Genomic DNA, 22,224 nt, shown 5'->3' with positions numbered 1-22,224 from the left:
ATTGACCAATGGCTGACCAATTAATTGTAGATAAACATTTTGGTTTTTAATTGGCACTTGTCAAACAGTCTTGTCATTGATGTAATGCCACAAGCAAATTATTTCTATCTCTTTGAGCAGTATTTTAAGATTTACCACAGAAATTATTTTTATAACATTACAAGAAAAGGAAGTGCCGACGACGGCTGCCTCAGTGAAATGCTCTCTAATGGTTTCTTTATTCCTTATTATTGTCTGCAATTCACTACGGATTTCATACTCACGAGACCATCTGCTAAGAATTAGGCAATGTTTCCTTAAGGAGCAGCTTTCTGATTCCCCACCCCCACCTGTCTTTGCAAAGGTGGAGGAGATTCTAACCAATTCCCCGGTGCTATGAATTACAACGAAGAAAGCAAAGAAGCGACCACGCCGGAAGAGGAGACAAGGTAAACGAGCGGGAATTTTAAACAGACTAAAGAAATAGGGGGAAAAAAACTCCTCTCCCTTCAATCTTTCTGAGAAATTTACGCTCACTGGCTAACAAGATGGATGAAATTCATCTCTTAAATAGATGGAATTCTGATTTTCATAATTCAGCTGTTCTTTGTTTTACTGAAACTTGGCTTAATCCACAATTTCATAGGGACAACACCATATACATCCCAGGATTTCAGACATTTAGATCAGATAGAATTGAAGAGACATCAGATAAAACAAAGGGTGGAGGATTATGTATATATATCAACAACAGCTGGTCTCGGGATATAACTATAATATATAAGTTTTGTGATGAAAATTTAGAGTCTTTACACATCGACTGCAAGCCATTTTACTTTCCACGTGAGTTCTCCTCATTTCTCCTAATAGCTGTGTATGTTCCTCCACAAGCCTGTGTAAACAAGGCATTACGAACTTTTGCTGATCAAATTATGGAGGCTGAAGCCAAACACCCAGGTTTCCTTCTCATCATTTTAGGAGATTTCAATCAAGCAAATTTAAGGAAAGAGCTCCCAAAATATTTTCAGCATGTAAATTGTCCCACCAGAGGCAAAAATACTTTAGGCCACTGCTACACAACAGTAAAAGATGCTTATAGGTCTTTACCACAAGCAGCTGTGGGACACTCTGACCACTGCATGATTCACCTTGTACCTGCCTACAGACAAAGACTTAAAACCATTAAACCAACAATTAAATCAGTGAAGACTTGGTCGGATGAGGAAAAGCTGAAACTCCAGGCCTGCCTTGATTGCACTGACTGGAATGTTTTTGAAGATGCCTCTGCAGACCTAGATGAGCTCACAGACACTGTAACATCATATGTTCACTTCTGCAAAGACTTATGTGTACCAACAAGGAACCTGCAAATATATAGTAACAATAAACCTCGGTTCACAGCTAAACTTAAGCAGCTACGTCGTTCCAAAGAGGAAGCCTACAGAAAAGGTGGCAGAATGCTATACAACCAGGCCAGAAACATATTAACAAGAGAGATCAGAGCAGCAAAAAGAAGCTACTCTGAAAAGTTGAAGAATCAATTCTCAACCAGCAAACATGTGGAAAACTCAGCAAACCTCCTTCCTAGGCAGAAGGAAATCAACAACTAGCAGATGACCTGAATGTGTTTTACTGCAGGTTTGAAAAGAAACTACAGCCACCTATCTCCACAACCCACATCTCAAACACACCAACAACAGCCAAGCCTCCTACAACTGGCCCCAATCCATTGGGCTCACAACCTCTGATGATCACAGAAAAAGAAGTGCAAGATCTATTACACAGACAGAAGCCAGGAAAAGCACCAGGGCCAGACAAGATAAATCATTCTTGCTTAAAAAGTCTGTGCTGATCAATTGGCCCCCATCTTCACCCAAATCTTCAATAGATCACTAGAGATGTGCTATGTTCCTTCCTGCTTCAAACGTTCTACCATCATCCCAGTGCCAAAGAAACCCTCCATCAAGGAACTGAATGACTACAGACCAGTTGCTCTAACATCTGTAGTTATGAAAATCTTTGAAAGGCTTGTGCTGTCCCACCTGAAAACCATCACGGATCCGCTGTTAGATCCCATGCAGTTTGCATACTGAGCAAATAGATCGACAGATGATGCCATTAACATGGCTCTGCATTACATCCTACAACATCTTGAATCTCCAAATACCAAATCTCCAAGGGTCCTCTTTGTAGACTTCAGTTCAGCATTCAATACCATCATTCCAGACACTCTTCTAAGTAAATTAAACCAACTAGCAGTACCCGAACATACTTGTAAGTGGATCATAAGCTTCCTAACAGACAGGAAGCAGCAGGTGAAGCTAGACGGAATCACATCCAAAACCTGTACAATCAGCACAGAGGAGCCCCAAGGCTGTGTGATATCTCCACTTCTCCCTATATACCAATGACTGCATCTCAAATGATCCATCTGTTAAAATACTGAAGTTTGCTGATGACACAACAGTGATTGGTCTCATTTGAGACAACAATGAATCTGCCTACAGACAGGAGGTTATATAACTTGCCTCGTGGTGTAACCGGAACAATCTGGAACTGAACACACTCAAAACCGTAGAAATAGTGGTAGACTTTAAAAGAAACCCTCCCATATTACCACCTCTTACAATACTAGACAACACAGTATCAACAGTAAAAACCTTCAAATTTCTAGGTTCTACTATATCACATGAGGTAAAATGGACACCTAACATCAAAAACATCATCAAAAAAGCACAACAAAGAATGTTCTTTCGGCACCAACTCAGAAAGTTCAAACTGCCCAAGGAGCTGCTAATACAGTTCTACAGAGGAATTATTGAGTCTATCATCTGCACTCTATAACTGTCTGGTTTGGTTCTGCAACCCAACAGGATAGACAAAGACTTCAGAGCATAATTAGGACTGCAGAAAAAACCATTACTACTCATGTAGTAGTCCTTCAACTGAGGACCTGTATACTGCACGAGTCAAAAAGACGGCTGTAAAAATATTTACAGACCCCTCACTTCCTGGACATAAACTGTTTCAACTCCTTCCCTCAAAATGACACTATAGAGTACAGCACACCAGAACAACTAGACACAAGAACAGTTTTTCCCCGAAAGCCATCACTCTGCTAAACAAATAATTCCCTCAACACTGTCCAACTATTTACAAAGTATACACTACTATTATTGTTAATCTTCTCATCATTCCTTATCACCCACCCCCTCCCACTTGTGATTATAGGACTGTAACTTTGTTGCTTGTATCCTTATGATTTATATTGACTGTTTCCTAGTATGATTTGATTGTTGATTGTACCCTATGACTATCATTAAGTGTTGTACATTATGATTCTTGATTCTTAACAAATGTACCTTTTCTTTATGTATACTAAGAGTATTTACACCAAGATGAATTCCTTGTGTGTCCAATCACACTTGGCCAATAAAGTATTCTGTTCTATTCTATTCTATTCTATTCTATTCTATTCTATTCTATTCTATTCTATTCTATTCTATTCTATTGATGTTCTATCAATCAATTTAACGGCAGGTTCTAGGTAAGATAAGTCAGGTATTTTCAAAATGAATGGTTAGCTCTAGGCAGTGAATTTTCATGCATGCAATGTCAGTGATCACAGAAAATTTCAGGGAGCATTTCTAATATTGTACTATTTAGTGCAGTGCAAAATTTCTTTGTGGAAAAGTTTACTATGGTTGCTAAATCTTTTATGCCTAAGAATCTATTCAGATAGTAATCTCCACGAGTTTTTTGAGGAAGGCAATGCTATTTGCAAAAGAAAGGCGTAATATCTGAATTTGAATTTTCCATTTATTTTCAAAGAGTCCTGTCACCATAAAATCCACAATATTAAGTCTTACTGCAGCCTGAATATTGATTAGAACATCCATGCATTTATGCTTTTTTATTTCTATTATTCAGCTGCAAAACAAAATTGTATCTCTTATTTTAGGAACGCCTGTGATCTTAAAATAGTTTAATTTGAACAGGCAATTAACATTTTAAAAATTTGTCAGGGCATCATAGAAGTAATTCCTGAATTAACATTCAAAAGAATGAAAATGTTGGATAACCAGACGGAGAAAAATCATGGGACTTTGTGTTTATATATAGTCACTGCAGATAAACTTTTATATGCACAGAGCTGGAAAAACTTACAATTCACCCAAAGGAAGAATGGATAGTGAAATTAATGGAACTAGCTGTAATTAGTGATTGATAGCTTTTAAAATAAGAACTCTGTGTGTGTGTGCATGTGTGTGTGTATTTGTATGTCTGTGAAAAAGAGAAATAGAAACGATAAAAAAATGTAAATCTGCATGTCTAAATGTCCTGAATCACTAGTTAAATAAGTCTGAGTAGAATTGACATATACTGCTTGTCCTTATGACTCTTCATTTGACATAATTAACTTAGTTGGTGGGCTCCGTGATTAGGTTCTGGAACAAATCAAAAGAACAAAGCAAAAGTCAGTGCCCACCGTCAGTGCAGAACTCTGGGACAATCAAAAAAACAAAACAAAAGACAAGCTTCCCCTGCCACACCTTATTATTAAACAGCCTGAGATGGATACCTTACACTGGGAAATAACCCTTAGTGGAACCTTTTCATAGGTTCCATTGCCTTGCGAGCTCATGATGACATTGGTTCTCACAACACTCCAGAATGTACATGACTGGCCAGAGAACAAATCTATATAGCTTCCTTTCCCAAATGAGAATGCCCCATCAACAATTTCCAGAAGATACAGCCAATTGCCAGCACCTGTATTTAATTGTCTACCAATACTGAGGCAGACCAAGGATGGCTTTAGGCACTCCATTCTGGAAACACTGTTTCCTTCATCCTACCTCTAATTGCTACAGGTGGGCAATGTAGGGCAGTGTGATGTGTATGGGAGATGCAGCCTGAATTGACATATCAATTCCATATCAGCAAACCTGTTGCTTTCAATTGGTTTTGCTGCTTTTCTGAGAGGCTGCCTCTTCTGTTCAGTTCCCAACTTGTTCTCCTACCTTCTTTTGGCCAAGAAGAAAATGAGAGCCTAAGTTGTCCTGGGTACTTTTTAATCAACATGTCAGTCAACTGGTTAACCTAGAGAGTGCAAATAACTGGTATCCACTCTAGCGTGTTTTAATGGGTGGGTCTGTACAACAAGCTTGATTAGCTTAATCCCAGCTCTTTAAGTTTTTGGTTACTAAAATCTAGCTGTCTTTGAAAGTTTAAGTGAAAGCATTCATTTCTGTAGCCTAGAGAAGGATTCCATTTGCTGTGGTCACTGGTCTCAGGAGTCTTGGCTTCCCACGTCTTCTCACATATAGTATTCTTCCCAGCAGCCCCATACACATGTTCATAATCCTTTTCTCAGACTGCAATTCTTCAACACTTATTCAATGATTGAGAAAATAAGATGATAGCGAATAAATAAATATAAGAAAACACTCTGCTCCCGCCTATTGATCAAAAGTTTCCCCAATCAATCTGTGCTTTGGGTTTTTTCTTTTTACAAAGTTCAGATTGATATAATGCGAAAGATAAAAGGAAAAAACGCATAGCATGGAATAACCAGAACATTGTACATGCCAGTTGGAGATACTTTTCGAATTATGTTGGTTGGGAATGGAATTTCAACTTGGGGAACTACTAATTGCACTGAAATTAGAAAGTTGTGTGTCAAAGTCGTATGAGTTTGGCACAGACCCTTTTATGCACAATAACGGCAGGAAGGGTAGGCAGCAAGATGTAGGAAACCATGGTTTTTGCTGCTGGCTTCATGATAGAGAAGAGCATGAGAAAGCAGCGAGGTAGAGGTGGCCAAAAGCAGCTCTGCAGAAGATGAATTGTTTGTAAAGTGAGTTAATTGCACTCAGATGATGCCCAGCATCACAGCAATCAGACAGAAAAAAAAACAATATTTCCTGCTTCTGTGTGGCTGGTGAAAAAAATCTAAAGAGAAGGAGTTCCTTAGAGCTAAATAAAACTAAAGGTTATGTTAACAATCTGCAACATCAAAAGTAATTTCACATAAATGTAAGCAACTGATAAGTAAACAAAAGTGTACACATTTGGACTACATGACTAGCCTACTTCCAAGGACCTGATAATGTATTCTCTTTTGAATAACTTTTCTGAAGTTGCTGAGGTCGTTGGATTTCATGTTGAATCAATAGCTGAGTCTCTCAGAATTGAATACAAATACACTAAATGGGAAAAATGTATTCCGTACTAAACAAGACTATAACCTGTCAATTTACATAAATTCCTAACTCTCTATGAGAAGTGCTAGAGTGTTCTGAAAATATTGATTATTAGCTGAATGAAGGCAAATAAGTAACAGGAAATGAAGAATAATTAGGATTTTGAATGCAGGCCATGTAGAGCTACTTACCACATAGCCAAAAATAACATTGTTTTTGCACTAATTTAGATTCTAGACTTTCATCTAAAAGTGTACCTGGTGACTACGTTCCGCAGAAGAAGATACAGAATAGTCTTGGAATTTGTTCCATATTAAAAAAAGAAAAGATTATGCCATCCAATCACTGAAATGCTTTTTCTAGCTTTTATACTCAAACACTACAGTTGCAACAAGCAGACATTTGCAATTTAAAAAATTCCATTATTGATATTTTCACAGCAAAATGGTTACATCTATGGGCTCAAACTGTGCTTTAAAAAAGTACCATCCCTTGTAATATTTATTGATACCTTCTAAATAATATGCACAAAAACAGTTTTATTAAAAGGACCAATAGAAGATCTTCGGAGAAAGGTATAATAAGGTAAGAAAAAGGAACAGCATTTATTTGTCTGTTCTAGCATCTGACAAAGATTAATTTTAGTAGATACTGTTTCCTAAAGCAAAGTCCACAGTACATTCTCCCAGCCTATCTGCCATGGGAAACCAGAACCTTGCAGTTTTGCTGACTACAACATTTCTTTTATAAATGGGGTAGCCTGTTTTTCTTCAAGATAAAAGTCAAAGAGAAATTTCATTTAATAGAACTCTAGATAATATAAAACAATACAGAACAAACACAAGGATAAGAAATTTTTAAATATGCTATGGCAGGAAAAAGGTCAGAGTTCATTTATCTTTATGTTGCCAATTGTACTTAATGTATATAAAAAAGCTCCGAATAAATGGTTTAATCATGTCCCCTTGGAAGTCCTCCTTGTATACAACAACATTAGCTAAAAATATTGGGTTGGTCTGTCTTTTCTTGTAAGAGTGATAGGAGAAAGTCCTATGTTTTCAGGCAACATACATTAAAGAACATGATATATTTGATCAGAAAATATAAAGGGAAAGAAAAAATGAAAGAATATTTTTTAAAATTATTAAATAAGCTTTGTCCAAACATTTTCCTCACTTATATTAACTTCTATTTTTCAGAGACTACTGTACTGTGCATGTTTTTTATACTTGGTTGGACTCAAACAAAACAGTTTTATGAACAGCCTCTTAGAATGTAAGCTGTTCACAGGTAAAGGACTCTCTGTAATTAACGTTTAAATAACTTCAAAATACATCCCCCCAAAAGAAAAGAATAGGAAGAAATGGAAAAGAGAGGGCTTCAATACCTAAATATTTTTGTGTGTGATGTTTTATTTTAATTTTTCTTACCCTGAAATAACAGGTTTAAAAATAAACTATTTTAACTGCTTACAAATTATCAATCACTATTATCCATTAGTGACTTGCAAATTATATTATAATTTGTAAGTACTATATCTAGAGCTTGTTTGGTGTAGTATTTAAGGCAGCAGGCTAAAAACTGAGAGATTGTGAATTCTAGTCCTGCCTTAGATATAAAACCAGGTAATTTTGAGCCAGCTATTCTCTCTCAACCAGAGAAAAATGCTATGACAAACCACTTCTGAAAAATGCAGTGAGGAATCACCAAAGTCAAAACTGACTTGAAGGCACAGCTTTAATGAGTGTGTCATGTGATGTAATATTTTCTAGTTTCTATATTTTAACTAAGATGTAAACATTTTAACATATCATTTTGTATGTATTTGCAATTTATTTATACACAAACATTTTTTCCACACACAGCATGTCAGAAAATAGTATGAACTGCTTACTAATCAGAGTAAAATTTTGAACAGATGAGTGGAAGCAGTTCTTTCTTCAACTTTGTCTAAAATTCAGATGAGCAGTTCATTCTAGTTTCTGAAACCCCATTTAGTATTTAGACATTTATTCCACTGAAACAGGCAAAGGCAACGTAGGTACAGAGACCGAGCAATTAAGGCCGCCCAATGCTAAGTCTAGAGAATTCTACCCTGACCTTTGCTAATCAAGCACTCATGAGCATTTTGACTCCCCTTAGGGGCAAGAAATGTGACTTGTGGATGTCATCAGCTGAGTGTGGATTAACACAATTGCTCAGGCTCCACTGTGCCAGAAGATGAGCCCAAATATAAATAAACAAATGCATATTTTATTTTATTCTGATTTCCAGTTTGCAATGATTACACTGATAAAAATGCTCACAAAACGCTAGCACATTCATGTACAAATAGAAACATGAACATTTTTTTTATCTCTCACACGAAGGCTTCGGGATTCATTGCTCTTGAAACAGTGAATGAGTATGTACTTTTCAAGGAATAAAAAGGTGAAAGAACAATAACCATTGATGCTTGCACAATTCTTCAACCTCTTTTATATCATGTGCACTTTGCACTCATAGATTTTTTTTTTATGAAACTCTTTGATTCAGGGATCATTGCTTTTAAAGAAACTCACACATCTTCAAATTTTCATTATGCACCTGGCTTCAGGAAAGAAATGATAGCTTATACTTATTAAATTAAAAAAAAAAACCTAGACAACTTTGGTCTAGTGGTTAAGGCACCAGGCTGGAAGTCAGGAGATTATGAGTTTTACTTCCATCTTAGGCATGAAAGCTGGCTGGGAGATTATTTTATTTATTTATTTGATTTGTCAATCACTTGCAAGATAATAGATATAAGTATAAACGTGAATAAGAATACAGGAAATAGATACGAATAAATGGGGACAATAGGACAGGCACGGTAGGCATGATGGTGCACTTATGCACGCCCCTTACAGACCTCTTATGGGTGAGGTGAATAGCGGTTAGTTTGAGGTTAAAGAAGTGAGGGTTAGAGGATGTAATAACATTCAGGTAGTGCATTCCAGGCATTGACTACACTGTTGCTGAAGTCGTACTTTCTGCAATCAAGTTTGAAGCAGTTTACATTGCGTTTGTATCTGTTGTGTGTTCTTGTATTTTTGTGGTTGAAGCTGAAGTAGTCATTGACTGGTAGGACATTATAGCAGATAATTTTGTGTGCTACACTTAAGTCTAACCGTAGGTAGCATAGTTCAAGGTTGTCGAAGCCCAAAATGTCAAGCCTGGACAAGTCACACTCTCTCTCAGCCCAATTCACCTCACAGGCTTGTTTTTGTGAGGAAAATAGGAAGAGGAAAGATTATTGTGTGTGTTCACTGCCTTGATTTATAAAACAAACAAACAAACAAACAAACAAACGTGTGTGTGTGTGAGAGAGAGAGAGAAGGAGAGAGAAACAGACAAGGAACAGAATAAAAGGGAGCAGGGGAGAGAGAGAGATTCATTTTGTATGTACAAAACAGGAATACTAAACCTTTCCTATTTTGAAAATATATGGAAAAAGATATCATATTTTTGACTGCTCTAGTACTGCAATGCTGAATCATGCTTATTTCTCGCACAGTCTCTCATGAACCATCTGTTCCCTGTGAGGGACTCATTATCTGAGGTTCTCTAACTTGAATGTTATGAGACTTCTAATGATTGTGGCAAGAGTCCCTCACGAGACAGAGAATAGTTTAACTGAAAGTAAAAACACATTTTCGCCCTGCAAACAACTGCTGCTGTGTATGACTTACAAAGAAGTGCAAAACAGTCCTGTGTGAACAGAAAGGCTCCAAATCAAGTTATGAAAGAAACACAGAGCACTGGAGAATGAAGAGGCATGAAAGCCAAACAGAAGCATTTAAACCATCCAGACTTCCTATTTGTATGGATACCTTCATATTTGGATGGGTACCATATTTTTGTGATGCCCACACATTTCTACATCCATAGTTGCTTAAAACTGGCAGCAGAATTTTCAACTATTTGAGTTTGAAATGTATACTACTATAATCATTAAATCATGCTTAACAATAATAAAAAAAACCAATGTAATAACAACGAAGTCATTTTTTAAATTTTAATAATGAAAAAGAAATCTCACCAAGCTTCCCTTGAAAACAAAGGAAAAAGTAAAAGTAAAATCTTTGCCACAGTCACAAGGCATGGCATGCCTCCTCAGATATCATGCAGCACATCCTAATATAGCCCTTGGGCCACCAGAACTATTAGGTGTAGCACCTGGTCACCAAAAGATTCCTCTCTTCTTATGTAACAAGGATGCTAGAAACAAGGAAAGGGTTGTAGAAAGGAAAGAGTAAAGGAGAAAACATTCTGAAGATTACTTGATATATTGATTGATTGATTGATTTGAGTGATTATCTGTCATCAAGATGGTGCTGCCCCTTAGTAACCACATAGATAGACCTGTCCCCAACTTGGCCCTTCAGATCTTCCAATGGTGTCCCCTTTGCCATTGTTACTGAGGTTATCCCACTTCCTGCTGTTTGTCTTCTTCTCCTTCTACCTTTCCCTGCATTACAGACTTCTCCAGAGAGCTATAGGTTGTCCCATTATTTATTGATTCAGTGAATGTATAAAGCTGCCCAACTCAAATAATGTGATTCTGGATAATATACAGCAGAAAACAAATAATGAAGCAAAGCTCCATCCCTTAACATTACTCATCATTCCTCTTTCCAGTTGTATTGCTTGCAAAGTACAAAATAAAACTGGGCTTTATTAAAATACATTATTTTACACTTGAATACAATACGATATATAGTATATAATAATACAATGGAATTTGGCCCAGAGCTTCACAACAGTAAAGAACAAGTGCTACATTACAATTAAGAACTACTATATCTACAGAAATTGGAAGTATCTAGGCAACGTTTCAATGAAGTCTCATTCATCATCTTCAGGCTTGTGTCTTTGGCTCTGTGCTTCTCAGAGTGATGTGAGCTTGCAGCTACTTCTTCCTATTAACTGCTAGTGGGGGTGTGACTTGATTGGGTTGAGGCTTGGCTGTGCTTTGATTGGCTGGGGGTGTGTTCTCATTGGTTGAGGTCCTGGCTGTGCTCTGATTGGCTGGGGGGGTTGGCTGTGCTCTGATTGGCTGGGGGTGTGTTCTGTTCAGGTGGGGGCTTGGTTGTGCTCAGGTAACTAGTTTTAGTTGCTGGGGGATTTGAGCTGGTGAGCTGTGATCCTGCTGTTTGGCTTCACGTTTGTGGTCGTGCCGCATCTTCATGGTGGGAGTCAGTTCGCTTCATGTATGGGTCGGAGGGGTTTGAAGCGGGTAGTGATGCAGCTGTTTTTTTCTACATAAAAGAACAACTTATATCTGATCCTAAAGACCAAATTATGAATATTTAACTGTCAAAACTGCAAACAGAATATTTAAATCATAATGCCCTATTAAATTTAATGGGAAAATTAAAGCCTTTGATTTAATCTTTTATAGAAAACAATAGGAATTTATGACTGCTTAACTCTAGCAACCTATAATCTTGTTTGTTTCATGTTCTTGGACAAGTATAAATAGCCCATCTAAAGGTATCTATATTCATTACATTTCCAGGATAAATTCCATTAAACCAACTGAAATTTATCTCTGAGAAGACAGTTCTAATACAGGTAGTCCTTGACTTACAGCCATTCATTAAAAACCATTTGAAGTTACCACAGCACTGGAAAAAGTGACATGACCAGTCCTTTTACTTACAACTGTTGTAGCATCCCCATAGTCCTGTGATCAATATTTAGGTGTTTGGCAACTGGCTGGCATGTATTTACACCATCCCAAAGTCATGTGACTGCCATGTGTTACTTTTCCAGCAGGCTTCCGACAAGCAAAGTCAGTGGGCGGAGCCAGATTCACTTAATGTCCAAGTGGTTCATTAACAACTATGACAAAAAGATTGTAAATCAATAGCAATTCACTTAACCCTGCAACCTGCTTAGCACCAGAAATTTTAGTCCCGATTGTGGTTATGACTCAAGGACCCCGTGTATTGCAATGTCACTAAGCAGTTCAAACACTATATTTGCTCTTCAAAGCTGCTTTGTAGAATAACGTAAACGCTCACTCCTTGCTGTATGTATATATCACTGCATCCTCACCTCAACAGGTCTAGTAGAGTAGTCAGAAAGGTTTTCTGTTGATGTACTTTAGTGAGACTTAATCCTTACAAAATGTGTTGAGGAAAGTACCCTGTAATTGTTGTTAAACCAAAATGTAAAATATTGCCTAGAGGAAACACAAAGTTGTACTTAACCAGAAATAAATCCCATTGCCATGAAAGTTGAAATCTGCTACAATTATAAAAATGAGCCCTGGAAAACTAAGGCTGCGTTCAGAGGATGCCTGGATGCGAAATAGTGTAAGGGGTACCTTTAACACTGAGCAGGAAGTACAGTTTGTATGAAAATCACCAGCTCCTGTATGAGTGTTATGTATGTAGAAACATTAATTCTCCTATATCTGCCCATCCTATTCACACAAGTTTCAATTGCTGAGGATTTTTCACTGCCAATACATATCCAGGAACATCAGGGGCAGGTTCTATAATGTAGCCCTTTTCATTTATGTGGCACCATTCCAGTGGATTTCTTCTAGACATGCTTGCTGCTTAGTAGCCGCTTAACAGTCATGTGACAATAACAAAGAGTATCTGCTGTGCTCATGACACAAATCCAGGTCATATACCACTGTAGACCTGCAAATTAGATGAAAACAAAAATAATAGGAAATTCAAAGAACATATTAACCGCATCAACTAACTGCATGCTCTGCTTCACCATCACAATAGCCATCAGGCAAATCTATAATTGTAAAGACATAAGATTCCTTTTTCCACAGAAGCTGAAGCTTTGGTGGCCTAGAGGTGGAGCTGTCACCTCACAATCAGGAGTCTGTGAGTTCGATCCTGGGTAGGGGCTAATATTTGGAATAGAGTCTCCTGATCGAGTAGGAGGTTGCACTAGATGACCTCCAAGATCCCTTCCAACTCTGTTATTCTAAAATATTATATCCTTGTTTTCTAGATACAGGTAGTCCTTGACTTACAGCAGTTCATTTAGTGACCATTCGAAGTTACAACAGCACTGAAAAAAATGGACTTATGATCACTACAGCGTCTCTATGGTCATGTGCTCAAAATTCAGATACCTGGCAATTGATTCATATTTATGGCGGTTGCAGTGTCGACCACCTTTGCAACCTTCTGACAAGCAAAGTCAATTGGGAAGCCAGGTTCACTTAACAACCGTATTACTAACTTAACAACTGCAGTGGTTCACTTAACAACTGTGGGAAGAAAAGTCATCATATGGGGCAAAATTAATTTAATAACTATCTCACATAACAACAGAACTTTTGGGGTCAATTATGGTTGTAAGTTTGCACAGAAAAATAGCAGTGATATTTTTACTAATAAAGCAACAGAGTGCAAGTTCTGTTCTTTGCTCCATAGAACATTTGATAGAGTGCCTAAGCAACTGAAAAAGGTGCTCATATATCATATGCTTTTATGGATTGCCAATAAGAGCCGCTTTGCTGATTAGACACTCCATTAGAAAAGCACCACTGCTTTCCAAACTGATGTTCACATATATCTTACTTCTTTATTATCACTTTCCTGTTTCACCTCTAATTGCCTCTTCTTCTTCTCATTACTGACCCTGAAAGAATTCTCCAAAAATCATTCTTGGAAAGAAGCAGACAATCGAAAGAAAAGGAGCGTCAAACGTGTTGGGAGAATGTGTTGGGATACTTCCAGAAGAAGACAGATGTCAGAGTGAGAAGATTAAAAATTCAATGTAGTTTAACACTGAATAGTGCTCAAAGCTGAAAATGGTTTAAGAAGGGCTACGTTGTATAAATGCGCAGGTAGTCCTAGAGCTGTAATGGCAATTGGGATTGGGATTGCTATCCCTAATGTATGTAGTTGTGAAGTATGACATTGCATGACTGCATTGCTTAGTGATGGCAATCCTGGCATTCCCTGTTGCGGTCATTAACCAAATTTAACCAAATTCGATCTAGGCAGTCCTTCAAGTTGTTAAGTAGGATGCAAAGGCAGCCTCAGGTAAGGACCAGATGGGTGCTACAGAGGCAATGGAGGAGGCTCAGGGAGACATGGTGCAGGCTACGCACAAATTGGACGGTGCTGCACTGCAGGGTGAACTTCGAGAGGCCAGTGAAAGAAGGTATGGGGTACATGTATGCATGCGAAAGAGAGTGTAGGATGCATGGAGGTTGGGAAAACAGTGTGAGAGGTGCATGCATATTTGTCTGTGAAAATAGGAAAACCCAAGGAAGGAGGGTGCTGGTGGGTGCATGTCTGTATTTGAGCTCCAGGAAGCCATGGAAGGAGGATGCTGCGGAGCATGCCTGTGTGGGAGCACAGGGAAGTCCAGGGAAGGAGAGAGCTGGTAGATGCATGTCTATGCACAAATGCAAGGGGGATGGGGAAGAATAGAGCTGGTGGGTGTGAGCGAATGAAGGGGATGGTGTGTGTGAGTGAAGAAACTTGTGATCTTCACTGTTGCTTCCCCACTGACTTTGCTTGTGGGAAATCAGCAGAGAAGTTGACAATCACATGACTGCTGCAACCAATCATAAATGTAAGCCAGTTGCCAAGTGTCCAAATTTTGTTCACATGACTTTGGGGCCCTCACAGTGACATGAACTTTGAGAGCTGTTCCTAAGTTTCTTCATTTAGTATCATCATAACTTCAAACAGTTGCTGAACAAATAGCCATAACTCAAGAACTCCCTGTATATTGTTTCTTTAGACTAATTATCATTAAAACAGGTATGAAATTAGAGGTTTTACTAACAATACAAAAATCTGCAAAATCTGTTTACCAAGGGACTAAAAATGCTCAGATAAAAATGTTACTTAACCAACAATCCTCAAAAGACTACAATATGTTAAAATGTTGGAATATTAACTTTTTATAATCTGAGGCAAGCAGATTTCATAGAATTGACTACAGTATCTTCTTTATCAGAACTCTAGAATCAGAACCCTAAAAATGTCTATAATAATAGATTTTACAATCATTTCAAGCTAAATTCATTTCCTAATTATGTCAATTTTTTTCAGTTCATCAGGATAATTATCTACAGGAATCAATTCCTCCATTGAGCAATTGTAAATTAGCCAGATATGTATATCTTTCCACCTCTCCCTGCTAGACTTCATCTGTACAGTACCTCTTATGAAAGACACATTTAATATTCTCTAGATTAGAGGTATATGGTACTTCAAGTGTAGAAAAATTCAATCACAAAAATTAAAACCACTAACACTAAATAAAATGTTTTAAGTCGAGGAGTACAGTACTTGTACAATCTTTGTAATGTCAGTGATTGAAATTAATAGAATTAAAGTTAACATAAATTTTGTGCACAGCTCTTCACTTTGGAAACAAAACTCAATCTCTGAGGTGTAGTTAAGGGGGATACATAATTTGATAATGGTACTTGGTATTATTATTACCTCAGAATAATTGTTGACTGTAAATTGCATGTGAGGTAGCAATATAATGCAAAAGACCAAACAAAGACCAAACAAAAAAGCAAAAGACCAAACAAAGAAGCAAGTACAGTTTTGGATCACATCAAGAGACATACATTTTGCAAAGCAATAAGAAATGATAGTTATACTTTATTAGCTTTTGGTCAGATTTTTCTTTCAAGTTCTGGTCATTACACTAAGGATTCACTGAAAGGATTCTCCTATGAAGCCTTTATTATGTTTGGGTTATTTGTCTACTATTGTCTCTGCCCATTCTATATGATCCAATAGAACTGGAATGCCTTGGGACCCAACAAATAATGTCAACATAGAGGAACCATAAGTTACATCATCTGCCCTATGAAACAATCTCAATTACAGCATCCTTCAACAACCCCAAATGTGATTGGCCCCATTCCTGTCAGCATTTATGAAGGATCTGAAGACCGGGCTTTTTTATAGGTACTGTCCCAGGAGAGCACATGAGTCAAATATGTGTTGTGTGTCTGATCCCCTGCACACATTTTATCTTATTGTTTATTATTTTACAACTTTCTATTAATGCCTGTGGAGATTCTGAGGCATCCAGGTCATGGTTGTCCCAAAGGTGTTTTTTCAAAAGGCAACTGGACTTTGTTTTTCATCACAAATATCAAGTACCCAGGTCACAATTAACACATACCCAGATACAATTGTATAGAAGAAGGTCCACATGTTCTCTCTTGTTCCAAAATGTCAGACACAGAATAATGGATTTAAGTTCCAGGAAAGCAGTTTCCAATTGAATGTTAGGTGGAAAAAAAATCTATCACAACAGTTCAGAACTAATTACCCACCGAGATGCTGAGCTCTCTTTTGAATTTGTTCAACCAGCTGGGATGTTTTAATTTCCACTTGATTATGAGTCTATAAACTGTACAACAAAAATCAATACAATTCAAGCTTTTAAGCTTGAAAGTTAGCCACTGAAGGACAAACTATATTCCATTAAATATGTTTGTTCTAATATTTTGAATAGCTAATTAACCATATCTAATAGCAACAGCTCCATTCAATAGGGGTTCTCAAATGTAGGTTATTGCTTCCAGGAGAAACATGAGAAATTTAGTAATGAGTTGCACAATGTTTTTAAAGCCACAGCAAGCTTACACCATTAGAATGACAAGCAAAGTCTGGAGAAAGTTTTGTCAGAGGGCTAAATGTGTGGATCTACTTAAGCCATCTGTCAAAAATATCTGTCAATCACAGCTATACTGCAATTGGTAAATGGATTTCCATCAGCTCATGATTTCTAGCATGACATTTATTTATCAAATTTCTATACTGCCTATCACACTTACATGACATGATGTACAAGAATATTTCTGCAGTCTCTGGAATGTCTATAGATACTTCTCTGTTATCAAACTTCAATACTGCATTTTTAACTGTTATTATAAATTCTTAACCTTTCAAAATGGATAGAAATATTAGGCAGTTAAGACAAAAGCTAATCTACCAGTAGCACTGCTAAAAGTAAGCTTGAGCAAAAGATATCTCATGAAAAGACATACATTTTGTAGTAAATGCTACATTTATTCCTTGCCTAGTCTTAACCCAAATGAAATCCTTAATAGGGCTGACACAAATGTACTTATTACTTGAGCATTGCAAAGCTTGAGTATATTTGCTTTAAAAAATAGCCTCAATTTACACAATTACAGAAAAAAATATAAAAATTAGCATACTAAATATTGATATCCTCATGTTTTAGATTTCCAGAAAATCCCACCAGATATTTCATGTTAAGATTCTGTGTACTTTTATTTTTAATGGCTCTAGTAATTTTTAAATACTACTACCACTGGCACACAAAACTAAATATATACTATTATGTGCTTATTAAAAGATAAAGATGCTTGTGTCCAACAGCTTTCCAAACATAAAATATCAGTTTAGTGACTGTAGTTAAATTAAAATGAAACAGTGCTTGCTTTTCCAAATATTTAAGAGCAATAAACTGTCGATAATGGTAGGTACCAAAAGGTTACATGCAAAAATCATTTTATCCTGTCCACCTCTAAGCGTAAATACACAACTATATGTTTTGTAAATTCTTTTGAAACAATATTTCTTTTGTATACACATAATTTTACCAGGCATGAAGAGATATAAAAATGCATTGGTTGTATAGCAACATAAACAAATGCAGAACCACAGGTAGTATTTCGTATAAATTGGCAGTTGAACTGATTTCATAGGTAGGATTTTTTTCATTAAAATAGGATTCCATACAGTATATCCAAGCATCAAATTTCCAATTTCAGTGCAAATATTTCTAGACCTAACAAATTTCTTTCCTGGTTAGGGTTATGCCTCTTTTTACATTAAAAATGTGGTTACCTGTAGAATTAGAGAATGAGTTATGCCCTATCATCTGCACAAAATAAACATCTTATCACCTCAGAACATGTTTATTTTATTAAATTATTACTCAGCCCCTTTCTGGCAAACAGCTTACAGTATTATGCAAATAGACACTAACTCTTTCCTCTATTAAGGAAGCAATTTTTCATGTCTTTCTCCAACCTTGTTAGGAATTAGTTTATGACTTGGATATTTTTAAAAATGAGATAGAGCATCAGTGCAAACTGAAAACCTTTGTTTAGTATCATGGGCTGAATAGGCTATATACTTACATGAAGCACACATTCATGATTCATAGTTTAACAAGTAAACTATCACTGACACTGCTGAGTAATCCATTTAAAAAAAACATTTAACAAATACCAGTCTGCATTTAAGTTTACATTTATTAATACGGTATCTAACAAAATAAGACTTTCTGTTACTATCTGCAAGTCTCAATATATTTATACTAATCATGGAATTATAAAATGGCCAAGTTATTGTAACAATGTCCATACTTCAGGTATAAGTATCACAGGCCTATATAATTTGATTTACACTGAAACTGAACATGGTTGTACTGTCTTTCATATAATTAAGAGACTGAAATAATTTTTGTCACTTACAAACTGTTTACTTACTCCCTATGTTTTAAGACTGCTCATTTTAGAGGAAGCATTTTTAAACTGTTATAGCTGTTTATATATAAATTGTTATATATATTGATAATAGAATACTAAAGCATTTAGCATGACTTGAAGATCCCTATAAATAAGAGCATAAGCTACTTATAATTTACCCGTAATGTTCCATTTGATGGAGCATATTATTGCAACAAAAATCATTTAAAAATAACTCCAAATGAATTTATGTACATTAAATCAAACCTGAAATCCCCAGCCCCAACATTCAGTAAAATCTATTACTAATTTAATGTCTTCCTTTATAAGAAATTTAATATGTTTTATTCCTTCAGTCTGAAATGTTCTATCATGTAGAGATGCCAAACTGGGTAGATAATTAAATATTTTATTAAAGGAAGACTCTAATGAAGTCTTTATGAAAACTCATTTCTTGTATTATGTGAATTGTTTCATTTCACCCTTTCTTAATTATCTTAAATGACTGAAGGATCTATTATCAAAACTGAAAAAAGTTCCAGTCTGGAAAAAAAACAAAATAATCTCTCTACCATTTTGGCATGTAAATATACTAGAGTATGATACCAAAATCAATGTATAATATAATATTGTCATTTGAATTAGATCTAGACTGCACCACTGTACCTTTCCTTCATTGTATTGGGATTTTTTTAATGACTCAAAAATGAATTAGGGGGATTTGCTAACCTTACTGCTGATGAATGACAGTAGACCGAAGACAAAATAACTTTACATTTCAGATTTGCAAAACAAATTATACCAGGATACTAGCTTCGATGAGAACACTCATTTCATTTATCTCTATAAACCATGCAAATGAGATTATTTTCTGTTAGATTTAAACAAAAGATTTCTTTCATATTGTCGCTTTGCTTTCATTCATAAGTCTCTGATCAACCTAACAATGATGAACTTTGTGCAGAGTGTCAAGGTAGTCAAAGGCTTCGTGTCTTTTTTATTTCCAATGGAATAATAAAACGCAGCGCTGGAAGCTATATCTTCTAACATTAAATGAAAAGGAATAGTAAAATGTCAACTAACCAGATACTTGTCAGAGTTAGACATATTTTGTTTTCTCTAAGAAATACTATTTGTTGTGCTTTGGGTAGAAAGCAGTAGATTCCAGTTTTCCAAATTGCCTTTTTATGTGATGATATTTTTCTTATCCTCATCTGGCCTTTTGGCTACCCCACTCTCATCGGCAGGGAGGGGATAGCTGGGAGGGGATAGCTGGGAGCGACTGGGCAAAAAAAGCAATGCTTATAGACAACCATTTGGGTGAAAGGTGTATTAACTCCGTCTGGTTCAGCAACTCAACTGGCAGCTGCCTAGCGCTTTCGGAGATTTCACACCGATGTCTTGTCTCCGAACCATTCACAACACCCCCAATTACCAACGTTACGGAAATAACGATAGTTAGAATAGTGCTTGCCCTTTTCTCAATTGCCACAAAACACATTCCTGCTCTTCCCGCCCCCAACCTCAGCTTTCAGCGCTGGCCGCGGTGGGAAGTACTGTCAAATTACAAACAAGAGCAGACAAAAGGCTACGATCGTGTGTGCGCGCGTATGTGTGAGTGTGTGTTGGGGGTGGTGGTCGGGATCTTGGAGCACAGGGGTACGGGAGAAAAGACGATATAACGAGAGGGGAGGGAAGAAGAAGAAGAAGGCGGCAAGGGTGGGATGAAGGTGGAAAGGGAAGGAAAGAGAAGCGGAGGGCGAGATTCGGAACCGGAATGGAACTTGACAGGCGGGAGGGCAGCGGAAGGGCAGACGGGAGGAGGAGGAGGAGGAGGAGGGTGGGGGGAGGCAGACAGGGCATAAAGAAGGACGAGAGAGGAAAGCGGACGGAAAGGATATCTGGAATGGCGGGGCAGAAGAAGCGACCTCCCTGGCAGCACTCACCCACTTGCAGCACGTTATCCACGGCGCCTGTCTCCAGGAGGCGGATGCCTCTGCGGAACGGGAGTCCCTCGGAGATGGCGGCGCTGGCGGCGGCCGGCAGGGGAGCCGGACCGGACGCCCCTGAGGGAACAGCTGGACCAGGGACGGTCGCCGGGGTCTCCTCTCCTCCAACTCCGATGCTCGTCCCGCCGCCGCCCGCGGCTCCTGCGGCACTGCCCGATGCCCCGTTGCCGCTGGGTCGTCCGGGTTGGAAACTGGAGTACATGCATATCTGACGCTCGCTGCGGGGGAAGCTCCAGTAGACGATGCGGCGCTGCACGGGCTCCGGGATGCGCTGGAAGCGGCCCTCTACCCGCTCGAAGGCCCAGCTGCCCGCCACCCGCTTGGCCGCCGCGTCCAGCAGCGACTCGGGTTGCAGCAGGGGCAGCAGCGCCCCCTCCGGTCCGCAGCCAGGCCCCGTGCCCGGCCCGCCCGGGGGGCAGCAGCCGCGCGTCCCGCCGTCGCCTCCGCCCGCCGCCGCCGCCGCCGCCGTTCCGACGGGACCTCCCGGGTAAACCCCGGGTCTGGGCAGCGTCGCCGCCCCCACCACCCGCGAGCACAGGCGCTTGGGCCCCGGCGACCCCGCGGCGGGCAGCGGCGGTCGGAGCAGCTCCTCTCCTTCGCCTCCCTCCGCCATGGCTGCGTCCGACCCACTGAGTTCCAGCCGGTGCCCGCCTGCGAACGCGGGGGGCGGTAGAGGGAGGAGACTGCGGCGGCGGGGAAGCGGAGGGGGAGGGAGGGAGGGTGGACGGGCACCCCGGTGTGGGCAGCTGCCCCAGAGACCCGAGGCGGGAGGGAGGCAGGGAGAAGGGGGGAATCACGTGGCCCCTGCCGCGACCATTTCGCCCCCTGCCCGAACAATTACTCGCTCCTGGCTGCAACCTGCGTGGGTGCGAGGGGGGGGAAGGGCGCGCGGGGTGTGTTTGTGTGTGTGTGTGTGTGTGCGCGCGCGCGCTATTCTATTCTATTCACGAGTTCTATTCTATTCACGAATTGACTCCCCCCTCCCCTTGCACGCTCACCGTTCTTCCCATTCTTTAATCCGACCGCGATTTCCTTTCCCGGGTGTTCCTGGCGTTTGAACGACCGCAAAGTGGAAAAGGGGGACGGGGTGGGGGCGCGAGAGGAGCGAGTGCTTTTGTTCGCATTCGGGGGAAGCAAGATTGACGGCGGGGACAACGTTCACGGGGAATTACTTCGCGGCGCGCCCAGGGCTCTGCTCCGGAATCTGCTTGCCGCGGTCTTTCGTGGGCTGCGTCCTGACTGGAAATAAACGTCGGGACTCAACGGATATGCCCGGTTCCAGCAGCCACTTTTCGTTCCGGAGATTGCTGGCTGATCGGCTCTCTCGCCTAGGATTAAAGCAGCAGCCCTTCGAAGGCTGGTGCCAAGGCTGATAGACGCGCTTGAACTTTCCACCACCTTCCTGCTTTCAGAAACAAGGCGTCGAATAGCGAAGCGTCTCCCCTCGTACGGACGCGGCTTTGCCTTCTCCATTCACATCGCGCAGAATCCGTTTTTGTGGCTTCTCATGACAGGGCATTAATATTCTTTTCGCCAG

The 22,224-nt window shown here is 39.1% G+C and overlaps 1 protein-coding gene across 1 annotated transcript in view; it reads right to left on the bottom strand.

Moving 5' to 3' along the window:
- ZSWIM5 (zinc finger SWIM-type containing 5) overlaps positions 1 to 21,896 on the bottom strand; it is a 131,834-nt gene extending 109,938 nt beyond the window's left edge. The window contains exon 1 of the mRNA XM_026707329.2: positions 20,625 to 21,896. Within this exon, the coding sequence (XP_026563114.2) occupies positions 20,625 to 21,300 (676 nt within the window). The 5' untranslated portion in view covers positions 21,301 to 21,896. The remainder of the gene's footprint in view (positions 1 to 20,624) is intronic.
- Positions 21,897 to 22,224: the final 328 nt, after the last annotated feature.

Source organism: Pseudonaja textilis, chromosome 3, assembly GCF_049901715.1.
Source record: "Pseudonaja textilis isolate UNSWEBS1 chromosome 3, rPseTex1.2, whole genome shotgun sequence".
Lineage (NCBI taxonomy): Eukaryota > Metazoa > Chordata > Lepidosauria > Squamata > Elapidae > Pseudonaja > Pseudonaja textilis.
Note: the sequence above shows the minus strand (reverse complement) of the source record. Positions and strands in the feature narration are given on the sequence as shown.